The sequence below is a fragment of the Symphalangus syndactylus genome, chromosome 19, assembly GCF_028878055.3.
Source record: "Symphalangus syndactylus isolate Jambi chromosome 19, NHGRI_mSymSyn1-v2.1_pri, whole genome shotgun sequence".
NCBI lineage: Eukaryota > Metazoa > Chordata > Mammalia > Primates > Hylobatidae > Symphalangus > Symphalangus syndactylus.
In genome coordinates this window covers 30,100,905-30,124,063 of record NC_072434.2, presented here as the reverse complement: position 1 = coordinate 30,124,063, position 23,159 = coordinate 30,100,905, and the positions used below count along the sequence as shown (strand labels likewise).

Sequence of the window (23,159 nt, the reverse complement as noted above, 5' to 3'; positions counted from 1 at the left end):
CAAAATTATAAAAGACAAGTAAGGTTAATCTTCTATCTCATTGGGCCCCTAAATATTTTAAGAAACACTCCATCAACCACATTTTGATCTTCTTTACTGCAGTTTTATTCTAGCATTTCTTTACTCCCACCTCTCTGTTTCTCTCTCTCTCTCTCTCTCCCCCTCCCCCCAAACCCCCCCACTCCCCCCCCCACACACACACACACACAATTGGAGTAAATCCAGGACAAGGGCATTCACAATCTTACCATATTCTGTATTCATTAGACCTTATCTTAAGCACTGTGTTCAATTCAGATTTTGAAGGCATGTTAACAAACTGTAGAACAACGGAGTCCAGAACTGCTGCAGAGGACCAGTTGAAGGAACTAGAGAGGTATAACTAGAAAAGATACTGCTTTAGATCCTTCAGTTGTTAAAAGTCCCTAGTAATCTATTACAAATGGATTGATTTTAATAGTTCTCAACCATTTGCTAACATGTGTTTGCAGTGATGTCCTATGTGTTTGTACTCAGTTCTCTCTCTTTTTTAAAAGAGAATTTTACTTTAGACTATACATTTTCTAAAACTAGAAAAATTATTTGGGAGAAAAATGTTTGAGTATTACTTTGAAGATTTCATGGAGCTGCTGCTTCTAATCATCTGATCACTTCAGATGGTCTGATAATGTTAGATAAAACCTCTTTATCAGTAATGCACTGGAGTCCTACAGCACTACTTTCCATATTCAACAAAACCACTCTTTGCATAGATACGTGTGTGTAAAAACAGAACATTCATACTGAGGCCAGAGTGCCATCGAAGGTAATTATAGAGACAGTAAAATCCTTTTACGCTGGGAAAAATAAAATGCTGGGTGTCTCATAAAATTTCAGAACCTGATTTCAAACGGATCATAACAAAGAGGAGATCAAATTTAGCATGGTGGACTGCTCGACAGGATATATTTGTAAGTATGAGATTCTATAAAATAGTTGATAAATACAAGACTATTGGCTTGCTATAAATGACTAGCGGATGCTGATTTCAATGGTAGAACTTCTGGGAGTGTTAGCAGAGGTTTTTCTAAGAAAAAAAGACAAACTAACAAACACATATTCTTTTTGCCTGGCTTTCTATATTTAAAACAAAACTTAGAGTCACTCCCTATATAAATGAATCTTCTAAGTTGGGCAACAGAGGAAATGCTACAGTTTTAAAGTATATTATTTCATTTTATATGTTTTTGTGTATATTTTCATTTTAAATATTTTTCATTTTATATGTTTAGATAAAACATATTATAAAATTAGACATATCTGAATTATTTGTTTCAAAAATCACGCATTACCAAATTATTAGTTCCATCACTTTGTTAACTGTACTGAACCCAGGTGTGGATTATTGTAAGGTTTATCTGAAACATTGTTAATCTTGATTTTGTAGAATATTTTTATTCTTTTATGTTATGCTTAAGCACAACTATGCACAAATTTCTTGAATTTTTTAAAGGACAAGAAATTTGTGTGCTGTGGTAAACAAAATCTCACTAAAATATAAATTGCTCCAAATTTTACTAAATTTTATGTAACATGCTATATCATAAAATAAACATTTAAATGCAGATATATGTAAACAGATAGAATTGCTTTAAGAAAATTTATTTATTTTCATAATACTTTAAGATATCATTTAAATAATGGAGGAAACAAATCTAATTCTGGCATACTACTAATACAGCTCAATCCATTACCAATGCATTTATAATCACTCTGAGAATTAGATTCTACCAGTGAAATGCATTTCTTTTAAATAATTATCAGGAGAAAACAGTGGAGGCAAAATCATGATGGAGACCTAAACTTGTTCTAAACACTCTATGTTTCGATTGTAAAGGTACACACTAGTTTTACCAAGAGGGTATTGAAAAACAAAAAAGAAAAGCAAATTAATACACAATGTTAAGATAAATATAGATTATTTAAATAAAAAGCAATGGAAAATACAAATTAAAACAGTAAAGAAAATTTTATAATAAGCCATGATATTAACACAATTTTAGATAAAGAGTTAATAAATTAAAATGGGAATAACCATAATCCAGCATTTCTGAGGTGGAAAAAGTATTTACTTAAAACTTAAGAGCATTTATAGCAATCTTTGCCAAATATGCATTCTCCAGGAAGCGCACAATAATCTTTTTGTTTTTGTTTGGTTTTGTTGTTATTTTATTTTTAGGTCACTGGAATGTTTCCACATATTATACCACCAACTTGAGAAAAAATGATCATTGTTTATTTGAAGCTTGGTGAGTTTATCCACAATTTAAATCAGTTCTACGTCATGCCAATTTGGATCACTTTTTCACCGGGAATTATCTTTTTGCCAAAGTAGATTTGTAGTTCTATAAAATATTTAAAGTTATTTTTTATTTTTATCAGTATTGACTACTTGAACTCTAACCTTAAGGGTACAACTAAAGATGCCCTTGGTTGGATTTAACTAACAAAATAAATTTATCAATAGGATGTTTTAATCAAATCCTTATCCTAAAGAACTTTACTTCTGTAAAAAATTAGAACGTTCCCTTTATGGAATTACCAAGAATATTTCTTAGAAGTTCTCAACTGTAAATGTGAAAGGATTTCATTCTGCCACTCTATATTGGTGCTATTAAACTGTCCATTGAGGTGTATTATTTAATGATAAATATTGTTGAATGTAGGATTGTAGATACTTCTTTTCAAACCACTGGTTATTTTGCAAATTCTTTGTCCTCAGACTGTGAATTATATTTTCTTATTTTGTCAGATGATATTCTAAGGCTGCCTTTTCTCTTCTCATTTTAGAGGTATGAGAATTTTAATTTCTACTTCTGAGCATCTGCCTTCCATCTTCCAAAATTACTTTGGAATATTTTGTCATTATTTTTCCCCTTGTTTAATCTCCTTTTTCCTTCAGTTCAAGCCTTACATGTTCCTTTACTATAATATTACTAGTGTTTGGGTTGGAAGAGATAATAAACTCAGGTGGTCAATCTGACCTTTTGTACCTGAAGCTGGGTTAAGTATTTTTGAATTTATCTCTGTTTCAATGTAGAGAGCATTATAAGGATAGGGGTGGGAGGTTCTGTGATATTCCAACAAAATGGTGGTACATGGTACGTGTGAATCCAGTAGTAATCAATAGAGAGAAACACAGACATGTGGATGGACTTTCAGTCCCAGAAATCTTAGAATACAGGCGGGAAGGCACCAGGCTCTGGGCACAGGAGCGGAACTCTAGTCACTGGGACAGCGTCCAGTCTCCAGTCCCATTTCCTAAAGGACAGGAATACCAGAGAACTTCTTATAGTCTATTTATTCTATGCATAACAACTCTCAGGATCTATTTATTCTATGCATAACACATGTCATACACAATTCTGTCACTAAATGTTTTCTGCAATTTAATCATTGATGCTTTTATGACATTATATTCTATTTGTATTCCATAATTTAATAAATCTGTAAATGTTTGACTTAGAATGCTAACCAACATATAAACAACTACTTATATGTAATCATCAAATAACATTCGAATGTAACAATTTAGGAAACTTAAAGTCTAGTAGGAGTAGATAAATCAGAAATATAAATAACATTATATCTATATATATTGCTTCTTTTTCAATGTCACCTAACTAATAAGTTGCTTGGACCAAAGAACCCTCACTGAATCAGTATGTAGCTGAGCACAGGGCTACTATTAGTGTACACAGAATCTTTACTGGAATTATTAAAAAGTAGCCTTTTCACCACATGGATGAAGCCCCACTTGGCTTCACACCTGGCAAGGGGAGTGTGGTTGGATCTCAGCCTTCTCTCTCCTTTTGGACCAGGCATCTCCATAGAGAGAATAACCTGAATAATTGCATTTAAAGGGCAGCTGTGGCTGGGCTGTCCTCTTGTCCCTTTTTTCTGTAACACTGAACCATGCCTGAGCTCTTCTGGCAGCCCCAACCCATCAGTGTGATACACACACCCAGATGTCTGTAAATCCCTGTTGTAGTCCCAACTAATTCTAAAGCTGGGGCTCAGCCATTAATATAATGTGTGGACAATAGAAATACAGAAACACAGGAACAACAAAAATGAAGAGAAGGAGGATTTGCAGATTATATGTTGGCATGTTGAAGAATGAATAAAGTTAATGCGGAAAGCTTGTGAGAGCTGAGATGAAATTTAAAAAGAGGAAGAAATGTGGTCTAACAGAATATATGTTTCCTGGTACATACAAAAGAACTTAGGAACTATTTCCTGAGTGAGAGCATGCAAGTAGCTGAAGGAAAATCAAATATACTGGAACAGAAAATTTTTGCATACATGCAATTTTTCTAATCTTTACAGTTCCATTTTGGAGAAAAGGAAAAGGAAATGAGAATCTGAGGTTTAATTAATATGCGCAAGGTCACACAGCTAATAATAGCCTGACCTCAAGCACATGTCTGTCTGGCTTCAGACCCCAGAACTATTTGAATATACTCTGTCAACTCGCAGGAGCTGTGGGAAGCCCCTAAACTCTAGTGCATCCAGAAATTACTTTACCTTCACTATACTTCAGACCTTAGTGAGTGTTGCATACTAAGACCATTCTGCTTTTGCCAATTTCATTAAATTTATAAAAGAAAATATGATAACCCATTAACAGACATACATTTGAAATCACCACAATAAAAGGTCTGAAAATGTGTACACATAGCTCCAATAGATCAAGTGAGAAGACAGTGGGACAGAAAAACTATTGTTAAAAATAGAGGGTAGGGGAGAGGTCAAGTCTCAGTACAAGACAGGGATGACTAATTATGCTCACAGAGAAGACATGTGAAGGAAGTAAATTTTTTCCTATCCTCCTACTTAGAAGATAAGCTGCGAGTCATTGTGTAACTACATTTTATAGGTGATCATAGAGATGAGTAATCTTGAAACTCGAACTAAGTAGCTTGAAATTTGAACTAATGTAGTTCAAGGTCCAATTACACACAGGACCAGCTATTGACAGCCAGTCAATGTAACAGTTTTTTAGTCTCAATTAATTTCAGTGTTGATCATTTTCAGTCAGATTTATCTTTCTAGAAAAAGGTTTTTATTTTCATCACACTGCTGTTTAAAGACCTCAGTGGATTACTTCTACTAACAAAATAAAGTCTAACATCTTTAGTCTGGTATTTAAGGTCATCTGGAACCTAACTATACAAACAAACATATCCCTTTAATAAACTCACCCTTTTGCTTAAATATTGTGAATCTCTATTTGCAATCAAAAGAGTCCTAATAAGTGAATTAATCTATTCCCCTTCTATTTTCTTCCTTCCTATAGATACAAATAACTTTATTGCTTCTTGGTCCTCCTCACTTATAGTAGAGACCTACATAGAAAATGAAGTTAATCAGACCACATTTCTCATATGTTCTTATCTCCAAACCTGCAAATGAACTTGAATCTATACCTATATTTTCACTAGTTACAAGAGAATAGTAACTATTTCCTGTATTTCCACTTCTCCAATGTCTCAACTCCTACATTCTGAATTCTAGCCCCTCGTTTTTCTTCAGGAACGTGAAATTCTGTTGGTTTTCCTTCTTTCTTCTGTGTTTTCAACCTCTGTCTATGTACCTTTTGCCAGCTTTAGAGCATGTCACTCACATTGTAACTTGACTTTATTGTAACAATGCCTCCTAGAGAGACATGCAGGACAGAATCATCAAATGACAAGAATCTGCCTCTCTGTCATTATTACGTCTTTCTATCAACAGCTTTCAAGAAAGAAAGAAAAAGAAAAAGAGAGAGAGAGAAAGAGAGAAGGAAGGGAGGGAGGGAGGGAGGGAGGGAGGGAGGGAGGGAGGAAGGAAGGAAGGAAGGAAGGAAGGAAGGAAGGAAGGAAGGAAGGAAGGAAGGAAAAGAGAGAGAGAGAGAGAAAGCAAGCAAGAAAGAAAGAAAGAAAAGAAAGAAAACAAAAAAAGAAAGAAAGAAGGGAGGGAGGGAAGAAGGAAAGAGAGAAAGAGAGAGAGACAGAGAAGGGAAAAGGGAGGGAGGAAGGGAAAGAGGAAAGCAGGGAGGGAGGAAGGAGGACAGGGAGGGAGGGCAAACAGAAATTACAAGCAGCCTTTCATTTGTCCTGGGCTTCATTTTCTCTTGCTTTCCTCCTTCTTGTTTCTCTCCTCCCTGCTCCACTGAAACCACTCTCAGCAAGGTCATTAATGAGCATCTTGTGTACAAATCTGACATTTTCTGATCCTTTGCTGTCTTAATTGCTTCCCAGCTTGTAACACTCCATTGGCTACTCTTTCCTTTTTGATAAACTCATTCCTTGGTTTCTGTGATACTGTGTTATTCTGATGCAAGCTCCTTTTACACAGCCTTTCTCTTAAACATTTGTCTTCAGAAACTCATATTGGGCTGTCTGCTTTTTACAGTTCACACTCTCTTCCTGGACCATCTCGTCATTTTTTTTGTCGGGGGGGGCGGGGCGCTCCTCTTATGTGTTTTATGAAAATAGCCCACCTTTTTCCTGAAGCCAAATCTCTCACCTCAACTTGTTCTCTTCTGTCTCACCTTACATATCCAACGGGTCAACAAGTTCTAATAGTTCTTCCAAAATGTCTAAAATCTCTCTCCTTCCCTCCATCTCCACTGCCACCTTCCTAATCATCCCTCACCTGAACTCCTGCAGTCACCCCCTAACTTGCCTCCCTGATGACACTCTTGCCACACTGCAATTCATTCTACTCATAAACCCATTTCAAATCTTAACATGTCTATTCTGAATTTTAAATCCTGCAATGATTTCCCAGCTTCTTACTGTGAAATCCATGGCCTGTATGGTTCATCGTGCTCGGCCTCTGCCTAGCATTACAAATTCTCCCACCACTTTCTTGCTGCAGTGAACATTTTTAAACATGATTATTGGTTCAATCTTAACTCTCTAAGCCTCTCAGCTCACTGTCTCACTCTGTCTGCCACACTCTAAATTCATGTGGAACATAATTCCTCTTTTTATTTTTTTTTTTTTTTTGAGACAGGGTCTTTCTTTGTCACCCAGACTGGAGTGCAATGGTGTGATCATGGCACACTGCAGCCTCAACCCCCTGGGCTCAAGTGATCCTCCCACCTCAGCCTCCTGAGTAGCTGGGACTACAAGTGCACACCACTATGCCCAGCTAAATTTTTTTTCTTTTTGTTGGAGAGACGGGGTCTCTCTATGCTGCCCAGGTTGGTCTCAAACTCCTGAGCTCAAGAGAGCCTCCTGCCTCAGCCTTGCAAAGTGCTGGGATTACAGGCCTGAGCCACAGTGCTGAGCCTAAATTCCTTTTATTTCCTCAATGGGACATAACTCATTGCCTCTTAATCTTTGCTCAAGTTGCCCCTCCTTCACTCAGCACACTCATGGATATCCTGCTGGTTCCAGCTCAGGTAATACTTAACTGGCTGCCTTCACTAACCCCTCAGGTCTAGTTAGGTTCTTCTCCTAGGTGTATTTACGACCCCTGTACTTACTGTATCCAAGTCCCCATCACATTTCAGGTTTTTTTGTGTTTGTTTTCTGTTTTTGAGATAGGGTGTCACTCTGTCGCCCCAGCTACAGCACAGTGGTGCAATCACAGCTTGCTACAGCCTCCATCTCCTGGGCTCAAGTGATTGTCCCACTACAGCATCCCAAGTAGTTGGGACTACAGGCATAAGTCAACATGACCAGCTAATTTTTTTATTTTTTGTAGAGACAGAATCTCACCATATTGCCCAGGCTAGTCTAGAACTCCTGGGCTCAAGCAATCCTCTCCCCTTCAGCCTCCCAAAGTGCTGAGATTACAAGTATTAGCCATTGTGCCTGGCCCATCACATGTATTTTAATTGCTTGTCAGTGAGGACAGAAGAGGAGAGACAAGATGTATATTGATCACAGGCAGCCAGAACCTGGCACATAACAAGTATTCAACAGACTGTTGAATGAATCGTAAAGACTGATATAAAAATTCACTGTTTATCCTTAATAATTCATTATATATGTATGTATATATGTTTAACAAACCATTTCCAGCTTTAAAATGTGGATTTAACAACTCTCAACAAATTTGTTAGTTGTTTTTTTAAAGTCCGGAGTTAAAAACCTTCTATGATATGTATTGCTATGTAAAGGTGCCTGAGATGAATAAACTCTAACTGAATTTTAAAGTCAAAGTTACTGTGCCCAGAGTAGATAAAACCAGATAAGCAGCACCCTTAAAATTCACTCAGAAGGTGCTTTATTTTTTATTTGGCTATTTACACTATTTTACTTGTCCAGTTAAAATGAGGCTTTGTTTTAATACATTGAGAGAGCTTTCTAAAAACAAGAATTGTGGCTGGGCACGGTGGCTCATGCCTACAATCCCAGCAGTTCGGAAAGCTGAGGTGGGCAGGTTGTTTGGGCCCAGGAGTTTGAGACCAACCTGGGCAATGTGGTGAAACCCCTTCTCTACCAAAAATAAACAAAAATTAGCCAGTTATGGTGGCGCATGCCTGTAGTGCCAGCTACTCCAGAGGCTGAGGTGGGAGGGTCACCTAAGACCGGGGATGTCAAGGCGCAGTGAGCCATGATCATGCCACTGCACTCCAGGCTGGGTGACAGGGTGAGACCCTGTCTCAAAAAAATAAAAATAAAAATAAAAATTGTCCCAAAAGGGAAGCCTTGGGAGTTGGTAAATTCATTATCGGTAAGCTCTAAATGAAAAGATCTTTTTCAGAGATTGGTATTTTTTAAACCTCATTGTTTAACAAATAGGCCAGTTGAGTAAAGTCATTTACAAATCTAAGCACATGTATTTTTATAAAATATTTATGAGAGATGAGTCATTTTATTCTCCTCTCTCCTCCCAACTCCCCCAGTGACTGTATTCCATTAACTTCAAGAACCCATCTTTTTTTATGATTTATAATATTGTATATTCCTTAGAAACTGACTCTAACATATAATCATTTTAAATGGCTAAATTATACAAATATATACTGTATTTCCTTAGAAAAATGAGCAGGCGGAATTGTTGGATTTGTAAGATGTGCAGAGATGAATCTAAGAGGCCCCCTTCAAAGTAAGTAGCATTTAAGTTTCTATGGTAATTGTAAAGCATATTTATCAGATGATAAATAGGTACATATTTATTAAACTGCTATTGTAACATATTTTGTTCAGAAAGTAAAATTTGCATTTACACATGAGTTATTTCACCAGAAGAGCAGTCATATGTTACTAAGATTCTTGTTTTCATTATTCATGGTTTACACTTGAGAATTCAGCAAGTTAAATGCTTTAGAATCTATTATGAATAGTCTCTGTTCTTTTTAAAAAACAAAGAATATTGTTTGTGTTAAAATGAGATTCTTCAATCCAAAATATTTTCTTGGTTCCAACCCTCCACATTCGAAGTGCCAGAAAGCTTCATCCCTAGATAAAGAAGGTGAGACTGGAGGAGGAATCAAATGTTAACCAAGCTCCCAAGTCCCTTTCTCCACACTTTTCTATAACTCAAAATGTAGCCATTTGGATGAGAACAGTGAAAAGAATAACGCCCGAGAAAAGTAACAGACCATTACATTGGATTTCCTCACCTGAAAGAATTCCCAAAAGTTGAGAATCCCCGTTAGATTAACCATGAGTGCCTAACATAGTCCATGTTCGGCCCTCAGTTCTGGCCACACCTTTCTGTATGGTCAGAGCCCCTGGCATGAATGCTCTTTCACTAAAATACCAAAATGTCCAAAAAGGCTTACAAGCTACTGTGTGGCAAGGAGGATGCTGCAGTGGTGGTCAGAGGAGATAGTAAGACCCAAAGCTCAGCATTTTAAATGACCAGTGAATGCTACTGCACTGCACAGGTGCATCCAAGGACAAAGGTATAACCTGCTAATTAAGGGACAGCTCTTCTTTCTTCTAATGATTCCCATAGAGGATCCCTGTCAGAGCTCGCATTTCTTCTATCTGCCTTATAGACTCACCAGGAGAAAAGGGGAAGACCAAAAAAATAAAAAATCACATTCATGGAAAGCTGCCAGATAACAGTTATTTAATAAGTGCTTGGCATTCATGACCTAATTTAATTTTCATTATAACATTGTGCCATAGACGTTATTATCCCTATTATATAGACAATAAAATTAGGGTTTGAAGATTTTAAGTAAGACCAAGGACAATTAAGTACAGCACTGGGATTAGAACCTAGGACTGTCAGAGACTCCAAACATTCTTCATTCCTTTGTCTACAACATCATGGTATCTTAAAATGCTTTCATATCTGTTTGGTATCCACTGCCCATCCGCCCAGAAGAATGGAAAGGACACAAAGGAGAACTTGTATCAGGAAAAAAGGTATTTCAAATAATCCTAATAAAGGCACCCGGATAGCCATAGGCCAGCATTAAACTTGTGAGAACCTCGGAAAAAAATTATAAGCAAAAATAGGGTTCAATTAAAAACAAATTGTATTTCCCATTTTTACCCCCAACCATAATTACTCCAATCATCTCTCCCCATAAATCTCATCAGTCTTAGAGACAAAAGAACTCTCTTACCAACAATTATCGACACTTAATTTTGAGCTAACCCAACACATTGATGACTCTTCACTCGTGTTGATTTTATTCTTCCCTATATAATGGGAACGATTCGAACGGACAGGCATTCAGTAAACCTTGCCTAGCTCTTTCCACTTCACCAGATTGAAAAGGTTATTTTAGGTTACTTTTTCTAAAGTTTTAACGAGAGGAAAGGACAATGACTCGATACTGTTTCACGGAAATGTTTTTTGAAAGCAATCTTAACACAGTACGCTGTTAAGCCTCAGTACTGATGCAAGCAGTCCATCCAGAACTGGCAGGATCCATCTGAATTTTTAGAAAACAAAAGATATCTGACCTTTTAAGGACTCCCAATATTTTTCCATGTTCTAGGATATTTTTTAATCTCTTTAACTAATCCTCCTTCATTGTGTTAAGAACCTGCTAATGCTGATGGCTGTTCCTGCAGCACAAATTTTTAGCCTGCTAATTTTAGGTATAGCCAATGGACAGTGCTTGCATGTGTCTATAGCCATCTTCAATTATCTAGTTGTTGAAAGCAGAACAATTAAGAATGCACCATAAACTGAATGGCAATAAACACATTGGCTATTTCTGTTTTATTTCCAACTTTTATTGTAAGTTCATGGGTACATGCGCAGGACGTGCAGGTTTGTTACATAGGTAAATGTCTGCCATGATGGTTTGCTGCACAGATCATCCTATCACCTAGGTAGTAAGCCCAGCATCCAATAGCTATTATTCCTGATGCTCTCCCTCCTCCCACACCCCCACCCTACAACAGGCCCCAGTGTGTGTCGTTCTCCCCTATGTGTCCATATGTTCCCATCATTCAGCTCCCACTTATAAGTGAGAACAGGCAGTATTTGGTTTTCTGTTCCTGCATTAGTTTGCTGAGGATACGGGCTTCCAGCTCCATTCATGTCCCTGCAAAGGACATGATACTGTTTCTTTTTATGGCTGCATAGTATTCCATGGTGTATAAAGTTACTTGTATTTGAGAATACAGTAATTTGCCAATTCACCTCATGAAGCTCACCAAAATGAACCAAATTCTGGAATCTTTCACAACTATTTTCTAAATGGTAAATGGCTTTGTTTATACTGTTTAGGTAAAATGTAACTTGACATAATACACCTTAATAAAAATTAAAACTGATAAGAAAAAATTCTAGCAAATAGGAGACTGAGAAAATACTAGCTTTAGGGTTACTAACTGTATTATGTGAGTGCATGCAAATAGGTTTTGTGGATTAACTCTAAGATTCTAAGAGATAAATAGGTAAACACTTGGCTGGTGGCAGCAGCAAACAGTGCATAACCCTATTAAAAGCAATTTGGCAGTCTGTACCAAAAACCATAAAAATCTGCCTCTTTTAACCAACTTTGATTCTACTGCTAGTGCCCTGGAATTACTCTAATCATGTTGCCATGGCAAGCCTTAAACACAGCTGGGCTACATTTGAGTTTTAATGGTTGAAAAATGAGAGAAAATCAATATGCTGTTTGACAATAATTATGTAAACTATGGAATGCCCCCCTTGTAGCATATTTCACCATCACCATAAACAATATGACTATCAATGATTATACATTTGTAATTATAAATTATAACACTACAAATGATTAATACAATTATGACATAAAATGCATAAAGTACACACACACATAATGTGATTACTTCTTGATTAAAAACACACAAATACAAACATAACAAAAAGACTTTAAAAAACTACATCAAAATACTAATAGTGGCAATTTATTAATAGGGAGATTACAGGACTATGGTTCTGTATAATATTTATTAAATTATATTTTCAAGTCTATACTATTTGCATAATTTTTATAATTTAAAAATTTTAAATAGTAAAAATAAAATGTAAAATATCACAGGAAAATAGCTTTCCAACCAAAACCACAGACAAATGGAATGTAAATATATTTTGGTGTCATTTTCAAGATAATATAATTTTACTTAGTTCAACAAAAACCTTGAGAATATTTAGCCCAATCAGTGCTTTTTGTTTCTTTTCAAAGCCTTACTTTGGAGGAAGTGTTACAGTGGGCCCAGTCTTTTGAAAATTTAATGGCTACAAAATGTGAGTATTGTGTATCTGTCATCTTTGAATAACTAGCGAGTTCCATTCTTAGAGGTAAAGGTGGGGGTGCCAGATGATGAATGTATGCTATTCTTCTCACAGCCTTCTAACTGGCAACTGACACAGTTAAAAAAAGAAAACCTGAAAATAGTTTGTTGTGTCGACCACTATTATTTTCTCTGTTGTTAATTAAAACAAGATTAGTCACTGTGAATATTCTTCACGAGTATATACACAAAATCCCTTGGAAAATATGCTTAAATAGTAACGCATACCATAGCCTTCTAAAGTTAGTATTAAACAAAAAAACTTAACTCGCTGTTGTTGCTGCCTTCAAAAGTAAGAATAAATTTGAGTCTTGCTGTTCTAAAACTCCTCCCCAAAGTTTGTTTCAACTTTTTCAGTGTCTGATTTAAGTGGGACTATACATGGGTCTGAATATAGTTGTAGGTAATTATTGACATTAACATGGTATAAATAAGAGATATTAGCAATGGATGTGACAGAGATAAAGTCATGGGCTCAATGCAGGAAAAATAAAGGAGGACGTGCATTCAAGAGAATAGTCAATTGCGTTTGGAGTCAGAAAAGCTGGCCCGTTGTAGAAAATGATAAAACCAGAAGACAGATACAGAAAAAAAATGTAGGGTGTAGTCACAGAAAATTCTCCTGTTGAATTTGGTAGTTTTTTTTAAATGGAGTTGGTTCCCCTCAATGCTTGCTAATTTTTGCCTGTAGACCCATCTTTTTATTTAAGATCCCATTTTAGCCTCTCTGTGAATGTTTTATCTGTTTAGAGCTATGGACTATGAAGGAGAGTTGGCTGTGCTACTTACATGCTTTAACTAGTGGGGTGTACCAGTGGCTATTCTGGGCAAGGTACCTCCTGTTCCTCATGGGGGTTGCCATACTCCTGAGGCACTACCTGCTCTTTCTGACTCAAGACCCTCTTTAGTATGGACTCAGTTGTCACTGCCCAGCCCAGAGGGTAATGGCAGTAGGTGTAGATACTTGGCTACTCCTGCTGAAACACGTTAATCAACCATTCTGGCACTTACTTCTGCCCCATCCCTAGGGCTGGATCTACCTCTATAGGCTTGGGTCACCACCTGAGCTCTCATCTTTTGTAGCATGCCTTTCCAATGGGCATTTGGGGCCATAGTTTCTTTCTTTGATGCAATCACCACTGCCTTTCACTTTTCAGGTATTCCTCATAGTTTATAATCCAATTTGCCAGCATGAATGTGAATTTTAAACAAACATATCTTCTGGGTCAATTTTAGAACATTGAAATGGGATGAACAGACAAAAGTGTATATTCAGTTAACTATATTGTAAATTTTTGTCCCAATCCTGTGTAATACACATTTTGCCACCTTGCTAGATTGATCTCTTGCCTGGAGTTTCATACTCTTCATCTACAAAATGGGAATATCACTTATCCTTTCAGGTTTATTGTGCAGGTGAGATATAAAACATCTAGCTCAATGTCTAATATAGATTAAGCACACAATAATTGGTAGTTTCTTTTAATAGTAATAAAGTACACGTCTTTGAATATCATTCTTTTTTCTCTGCTGCCTACCAACAAGTCCAAAATCTTGGTATTTAGTGCTCTCTACACCCTAACCTAAAACATTTTCTAAAATTTGTCTCTAGCTATGCCCTGTCACATAACATGCCCTCCAGCAATGTGGGTCACTTCATTTTCTGCTTCTACATCTATGATTCTTCTGCTCCAGGCTTTTGTTCAAAATCCTTTCCATCTCTAGTTACTCTGCTCATCTTTGAAAGTCAAATTCAAGTGCCACTTTCTCCAGAAAACTACTTAGAAATTTTTCCTTTATCTTCTATTTTGTTAGTATCAACATTTATTCTGCTTTTAATTGTAGCTAGTTTGCGTATTGGGTTGTTTATACAGTGGCTTTCTCCCTAGATTATAAATTCCTTAAGAGCACAGCTTGCCTCTCATTTACCTTTCAAACCTCTGAGAGACTGAAAATGTGCTTTGTACCCAATGAGCATGCAATAAATGTCCCGTGAATAAACACAAGAAAAATATTAGCGAGAAAAGTTCAAAACACCAAGCTGTATTATGTAAGTTTCTGTGCCAGTCCTGGAAGCCTCATAAACAAAGTGAATAGGCTTAATTATTTGGCAAGGATTTCAAGTGGTCATCTGCCTTGCTAGAACCAGCAATTTAGAATTCTAGTGTCATGAGAATAAGCAAAGGCTCTAGCAAAGATGAGAATAGGAAAACATCATACTGCTCTTTATAAAAGCCAGCAAAAATAGGGTAAGAACCTTTCCAGAAATCATATTACTATGAAGTTCATGTAAAAATTCAACAATCACATAATAAGTAATAAAACAAATCATTCTATGGATGATCCAACCAGTAAGACAAAACTAAAAATACAAATATTAAATGTGCCAGAGAATAAAAATGTGTTTACATTAACCAAGGACATTAGTAAAATGCATGCTCTAGCTGAGATATGCAGATGCATATTTTACATAGATTAAAACATTATTTCTAAGAACATGTAGCTCAGACACACACATGAAAAGGAAACATATCAGCCTGTGTCTCAATAGATGAACCGAAATTGGTTTAGAGATGTTTTGGGGAGCCATTAAGTCATAGTCATCAAAACACAACTAAACTCAACATCTTAGTGGGAAAAGGGGATCCAAGAAAACCGTCAGTTTGAGAACAGAACTATGGCAAAATTCGAAAGTTAATTAGAAATTAAGAATGTTAGCAACTTAGATACCTTTTAGATATGCTATTTAATGCTACATTATTCACAAATAATTTTTTAAATATCAAAGATTTTTTATTTGTATATTTAAATATCAAAGATTTCCTTGTTATTTATATGAAACATAATGTACTCAAATAGAACTAAAGTAGAGAGACTAGCTAGAAGTCTGCTACAGTAACTCAGGTAAAATTAGGGAACTCAGTGGGGAAGACAAGGCTGGGGGTAATTTGCATATAAATGCTAACAAAAGTCATAGGGCTATGAGACCACTGAGAGGGAGGGTTAGATAGAGGAAAACACACCCAGAGATGAAACTTAGGTGTGTGCTACTTCCAAGTCCAGGTAACCAGAGAGGTCAGCAAAGTGGATGGAAAAGGAGCACAAAGTGAGGTAAGAATGACAAAAATAGCGTGTTCTTGTGGAAGCCAAAGAAGAGAGTGTTTCAGGAAGGAAGCTGTGAATTGTCAAAGACTGCTGAGAAGTCAGCCGAGGTGAGGAAGGAACAGTGACCACTAGACATGGCAATATGGAAGTCAACAGTGCCTCGACAAGAGCAGTTTCATGGGTATGGTGGAGACAGGTAGAACCAGAGGAAGCGATACACAGCATAAGGAATCCTTGACAAGTTTTGCTGTGGAGTTCTGCAGAGAAAAAAGCAGAGACTGGAAGCGGGAATGAGGTCAATACCGAAAGTTTGAGTCAATAGTTGTTACTAGTTATATTTGGGAAATACAGCAATATATTTGTAGGATGATGGCAACCATTCATGGGGAAGAAACTGATGACATAGAAGAGAGTGGAGATACTTATAAGAACAATAGAGGAATGCAAAGTGATGAAAAAAGCAAAAGTAGGAGGGAACCAGAAAAAAAATTGTTTGGCCATCCCAAAAAGGAACAGGGACACTTGCCTCTCAGGAGAGAGGTTATAAAGGAGGAGTACAGATGGAAGTACTCTGGTTATTTCTGGAGAGAAGACAGTGAATACCCATCTGATTAATCTGTGCTCTCAGTGAAGTTTGAGGCAAGGTTGCCAGTAGATTGCTCAGGAGAGGATGTGTTAGTATGTTTTAACATAACAGGGGAGGAGGCATAAAATAGTTTCTGCAGATTTAGAGAACCACGATACTATGGAAAGCTCATTGGATGACTGGGCAGTGTTGAGTGTCTGTTTAAAATCTGAAGTTATGATTTCAAATGTGAGACCACAGTTGTATATTTTTCTCTGGCTTGTTCAGGTTGCCCCAGCACACACGCAGAGCAGATATTAAGCCATTCTGGATAAGCAAGTGCTCTGAATCACAGAGTTTGCTTCAATCTTTTGATCAAAATCATCTTCGAATGTACTATTTTCCACCCTTTCTAAATTACCACAATCCCATGCAGACCACCTTAGAAATGCCAGTTAAACAGTGTGGGGTTGTCATACTGCTGAAGGCAATGAAGCCTGCTCCATATCATGAACCATCTGTGTGGGCTGGTGCATCTTCATCAGCATCATGGCACAAAGCAGGCAGTAGAAGTTACTGATGGTTATTGTTGCTCCCTTTTGTACATCCTGATCCCAAAGACAGAGTCATTCTCTCAGCTTTTTTCATCTGTGCAAGCTCCTTTGCTGCACAGTGTGATTGGCAGTTTCCTACACTATCACTTATTCTAATCTCTGCTAACTACTGCTGTTGCCATGGTTCCCTTCATCAACCCTTATATTACCTGCACTGCCTTGCCTCTACCCTTTCCACTTAGCACTTTTTGTCTTTTTTAACTTTTCATGCACTTCTTCACCTTGCAAAGGGGGAAAAAAAACCTGGCCTGGAATAGACATCACTGTCCAATTAGTACTTTTTTTTTGGTATTGCTTTCAGAAAACCAAAAAGCAATAGCATTTCAGATATAAACCTGTGGTCTTTAGTGCTTCCTAGATGTTGAATAACTAAAGTCTGCTTCTTCACTTTTCAAGAGCCATAGAGAGTCATTTTAAAACAGAAACATGAGGGATCCAAAAGCCCAAATCGACATATGTTTATTCAGTGCCTGCTATATAGCAAGCAGTGTTGAGGCACGGGGTACATGAAGATGAATAAGCTGCAGTCCTGATTCTCCAAGGGTTCTCAGGTGAATGGGAGGATAATGGAAGGAAACCACAGCAAAGAGGGGTGGCCTTTGTCACTTGGGCAATGGGAAATGTTGAGGGGGATAAATAATAGATTTTTGCTTTAAAGATTTTTCTCTAATAAAAGTACAGAGGAAATTGAAAGCAGGATCAGATAGACGAATCGAGGCTTCTTCGGATTCAATGGTTTACAAATATACCTCAAAATTCATAAACAAAAATAATACGTAAAAGAGAACAGAAGGTAACGCAATAAATGTAACAGAGATAGTGTCTTCAGTTTATAAAGAGATCTGAAAAATTTAAGAAAACACTAGCAATGCAAAGAAAAAATAGACAAAAGATTTGGAATACACAGGAAAAAAAGAAATGGTCAGTAAAAATGCAAAACTGTTTAAGCATTATATTTTAAAAATACATATCTAAACAATTACAAGTTACTGACTTCACCCCATTAGATTGGAGAAGGTGGAGTAAGTCAACACTGACACTGCCAATGGGAATGAAAAATAATGAAATCCTTCTGAAAGCAATTTTACAATATGTATCAAGAGTCTCCAAAAATGTTACATCTTCAATCTAAAAATTCTATTTCAAATCAATTATTTTCCCTAAGAAAATAGAGGTGAAAAAGTTTATAAGCCAAAATATTCAATGTGGGATAACTTATAACCAAGAAAAAGGGAAACAATCTAAAACAATAATAATAGAGTAGCTAAATATGTTATGGCCTACCCCATCAACAGACTATTATATGATCACTAAAAATGAAAAGGAGAACGTGTTTGCTATGTGCTATTAACTATGAAAGAATAAGAATGATACAAATTGCTTTCATATTATAATGCCCATAGGATCATTCCAGTGTGTATCTGTGTTTGTGTAGATGAATGAATTCTAGTTAGGTAGGCAATTATTCATGAACAAAGGATTAAAAGAATAAAAGGAAATATACCAAATTGTTAACAGTAGTTATTACTTTACTAGAAGTTTTCTGCATTAAAAATGACCCACAGAATTGAACAATGAGAACACCTGGACACAGGAAGGGGAACATCACACACCAGGGCCTGTCATGGGGTAGAGGGAGCGGTGAGGGATAGCATTAGGAGATACACCTAATGTAAATGACGAGTTAATGGGTGCAGCACACCAACATGGCGCATGTATACATATGTAACAAACCTGCATGTTGTGCACAGGTACCCTAGAACTTAAAGTATAATTAAAAAAAAATTATTGATCCACAGAGGACTGATTCCATAGATATGGAACTCAAGGATTCAGAGGGCTGACTGTATGCCATTATGGAACATTTTCCTCTGAAGACAACAATATATTTACACATTTTATTTTCAGCCATAAATAACAAATATTAATTTAAATAGAAAATTTTTTTAAAAACTATTAAAGGACCATAAATTTGAAAAAAAAAACGACCCACAGCTCTTTAAGCTGCGTTTATATTATTAGTAATATTAATATTAATAACAAAGGTAGAAGAAAAATCAGAAATTATTAACAGCATAGAAGCCACAACAGAGAATTTTAATAAAATTGAAGCTTCACTGTAAAACTCCACACATATTATGGTAGAATTATGAAATGCTTTATCCCCAGTGGTAAAGATTGAAAATAAAATGGATTTTAAATTGGTTTAGAGGCATTTCTAATGATACTGCTACGTAGTGCACCCTTGGGATTTCCTGCCTGGTGTAAGCCTTGCAGTCTTACAGAAAAAATAATTCTGGAATAGATGGGCCACTGTTCTGACTCAGCCATGAGAAAGCCCACATTTCCCTTCTGCATCAAGAACACTGGCATGTGTCACCTTGTGTGTCATAGAAATACTAATTTTAGTGACTAGTTTTAAAAGAACAGGCTAGAGATTCCCAAAGGCACCACTCTCACTTTTTAAGGAAAAAGTATACACTATGTATGACATAAGCCATTTCTTCAATCCTCCCAATTTAAATGAGCAATTCTGTTGTTTATCACTTATTCACTCTGTTCAGGCAGAATCGCAGTCTTCTGAGCAGAATGTTCAGGAATGAGTATCATTTAAAACTTCAGAACAGCCTACATTGCCTGATTTAGAAAAGGCTTTTCCACCTTGTAATTCACTTGTGGTATGAATCAATTGAAATTCTAAAGAGAGCAATTCAGTTCTGACTTTAATAATTACTAAGATTGCTGGAACACTTTTACACAAATGCATTTTCAGCCACTAGCTTGAGTAACTTGCAGCATATTCAGACAAAAGTTAGCCTGATGAAGACAGAATTCTGTAAAGTATGCCAATCACATGAGTCCACTCATTCTGCACACTAGAATTATATCTGAAATGTCAGACAGGCTCAAGTAGTCCAGTTCAGCATTTGCTAGTCATCACACGGTAACAAGTGACATAAAATCCTAGAGATTTACAGTAATAAAGGTTCACTTCTTTTTCATGATACACAACAGCTAGGGTCAGCTCCAGCTCTATTCCATGTCTTCATTCCAGCCTTTGGGCTAAAGGAGCAGCTCTTTTCTAGAATATGCCCTTCTTGTGGTGGCTGTGGGACATGGGAAATAGAACCACATGATAGTTCGTAAACCTTCTGCTTGAACGTGTCCATGGCACTTTTTCATGTATTTCATTGACTAACACAAGTTCAATGGCCAATGCTGATATAAACAGGACATGGAAATATAATCCCCTTACACAAAGATCAGGAAATAACTGAGGAACAATACTACAATCTGCCACATCAAGTATCTGAAACATACCATATTTTTAATAGTACATATAGAATACTGTATATCTATGCAGTATATATAGAATACCATATATCCATGCAGTATATACAGAATAATACAACTTGGGATCTATAATATGTGTATTTATGTGTGGAGAGATAGAGGAAACAGATCGTGAAGACAGAAAAAAGATAGATGATAGATAGACAGACAGATAGATAGACAGATAAGGCAATGTATATATGGCTTCATTAGCAAAGGACTTTGGTATGACAAGAATTGTAGAACCATTTGGCCAGCCCAAAAAGAAGCAGGGATACTTCTTCCAATCCATCAGGAAGAAAGTTAAAGAAGCCAGATACAGACACAGTTGGTTCTAAAATGATAACCTATAAACATTTTACTATACAATTAAGCTAAACATAAACACAAATTCAGAATACTAGCTTGGAATCTAATATTAGTTTCCAGATCATTTTCCTACCTCTACCTACTCATCCACTCAACCCATCCAAGTAGCCTGCATGACTGACTCTCATTCCATGATCCATAGGTTTTTATCTGGTATCTCATTTTCTTTCTGTTCCATAGCTAAGTACAAACCATATAAACGTTGGCTTCCAACTTTACTTGCTAAGCCAGAAACAGCTTTTCATTCTGTTTTTTTTTATTTGTTCATTTGTTTGTTTGTTTTTTGGTTTGCCACCATTCAGCTATCTCTTTAGGAATTGGAGTACCAATTCCTGCATCTGTGTTTTCTGTTCCCACCTTTCTGTGCCTATGGTAAGACAAGACACAACTTAGAGTCACTTCGGTGTGAAAATCAACTTCCTGTTTGAAATCTAAGTTAAAATATATCCCCCTCACATTGGATAGGAATATCTAATCTATATTATTTTCTATGTTACATTTATATAATGCCTCCATCTCATCTGTCCTCTTAACTCATCTCATGTTATGTCCTTGTTGAATCCTATCCCATGCAATGTCCTGAAGGCTGCATTTGCTCATGTGATAATAATAGTCCATGTTCCAATTTTGAGTATTCCTAGGATGCAATATTTATATTCAGCTTTCCCTAACTCCAATGCCTCCCTAGAAGAGATATCTTCTATTTGAGTTCTTTTGCTTGAAGACAAAATACTTCCTTATTTTTGTTCCTATATCACTGCTAACAAAGCCAAGCTATCAAGGAGCCTGGCTTTCTAGTGCTAGAAAATTTGATCTGATCTTTTAGATGAAGATCCAGGAAAATATGATCTTACTCATCATTTCCATTCCATCTGGCTACCATTATTTCTCATAATAGTAAATGATACTGACCAAGACAGTGTTAATCAAAATCCTATACTTTTGGAGGTGATAGACATGTTTATGGCATTGATTGTGGTGATGGTTTCTTGGGTGTATACTTATGTCCAAATTCATCAAGGTGTATTAAATTATGTACATCTTTTTGTAAACAAAATATCCTATGCTAACAGTCTCTAGGTGGTTATTACTCAGTGTGTCTACACAAACATTTCTTTTAACATTTATCAATTGAAAGTTACATTGTTGTTTTATCATATAGCAATCCAATTCCTTGGATATGTGAAGAGACTTTCTAGTCTAGTCTAGTCAAAAAAAATTAATATCTTGAACACTGAGAATACTTGGTCCTCCCAAAGATTCCAATTAATATGTTAGATTTGTGAGAGCTCACCTAATCCTCTTCTTCAAATATTTGTACCTACAAAGTAGTGTCTCAATTGGAAAAGCTCCTCCTAGGCTTGTCCTTATCTATGCACTCCAGAAAGGTAGTTTAAGATCAGAGCTGAAGATAAGAATCTCTGGCATCAAGTGTCATGTGATGGTTACGCTGCACATAATCCCTGTCCTGTACTAGATTCTGAGATAGTTTCCAGCATCGTGTCTGATTTTTCATTCCTTGTCTGGTCCCTTATTTCTGGCTTGAACCATAAACCATGAATATGAAGTCGAATTTTTCATCTATCTATGTTCTGCTCTGATTGGACATTGAGAAACACTCCAGGGTGTACAAACTAATTAGAGTATCACTCTTACATGGCTTGGATATTTTTCACCTGACCTTGACCTACAAGTTTACATTTGAAACCCTGCTCTTACCCTACAGTTTGGCATGAGGTCTTAGATTTTTCATGTCAGCTTCATGATTAGAGCCCTGTCCTCCTGAGCAGCTTAAGTCCTTTTCCTGGGCTCTCTGATGTCTCCTGTCCTATCTATCCTAGACTCATCCACACTGGTGGGCATTTTGCTCTGAGCGATTCGGAATAAAGGGATGACCTCACCAGTGATCAGCATTGTCAAAGCACGCTTCAGATGTTAGCTCTAAGTGTGTGATAGACATGAAAATTGATATATATAGATATAAAATATTTACTTGTTAAATAATTTGTGAGTTTTTAATAAGGCTTTTTTTTAACTGTATTGCTTAGATTGTTTTGGTGATTTTGACCCATGAAAATAAACTGATTGCTCCTCTACTTTTAGATGGTCCAGTAGTCTATGCAGCATATTTAAAAATGGAGCACAGCGACGAGAATATTCAATTCTGGATGGCATGTGAAACCTATAAGAAAATTGCCTCACGGTGGAGCAGAATTTCTAGGGCAAAGAAGCTTTATAAGATTTACATCCAGCCACAGTCGCCTAGAGAGGTAACTACCTGACAATGACAGGAATGGAAATCAGTTCATCCCTGCAAGGGCACTAATATCTGTCAAGCATCCACAAGTGCTGGGCACTTTACATCCAGTATCTCCTAAAATGCTATAAATTCAGTATCGCTAACCTTATTTTACAGATAAGAAACCTGAGACTCTGAGAACTTGTCCAGTGTCACAC

The 23,159-nt window shown here is 36.6% G+C and overlaps 1 protein-coding gene and 1 long non-coding RNA gene across 3 annotated transcripts in view; one reads left to right on the top strand and one right to left on the bottom strand.

The window, feature by feature from the left end:
• The window catches only part of LOC129458317 (uncharacterized), a 153,962-nt gene that overhangs the window by 46,541 nt on the left and 84,262 nt on the right, over nt 1-23,159 (bottom strand). The window lies entirely within an intron of this gene.
• RGS13 (regulator of G protein signaling 13) overlaps nt 1-23,159 on the top strand; it is a 55,460-nt gene that overhangs the window by 30,594 nt on the left and 1,707 nt on the right. The window contains exons 2-7 of one of the 2 annotated variants that reach the window (XM_055234018.2): nt 877-950; nt 2,219-2,288; nt 2,792-2,831; nt 9,019-9,087; nt 12,608-12,669; nt 22,806-22,972. In XM_055234018.2, the coding sequence (XP_055089993.1) occupies nt 9,023-9,087; nt 12,608-12,669; nt 22,806-22,972 (294 nt within the window). In that variant the 5' untranslated portion in view covers nt 877-950; nt 2,219-2,288; nt 2,792-2,831; nt 9,019-9,022. The remainder of the gene's footprint in view (nt 1-876; nt 951-2,218; nt 2,289-2,791; nt 2,832-9,018; nt 9,088-12,607; nt 12,670-22,805; nt 22,973-23,159) is intronic. The other variant, XM_055234019.2, reaches the window with a different exon arrangement.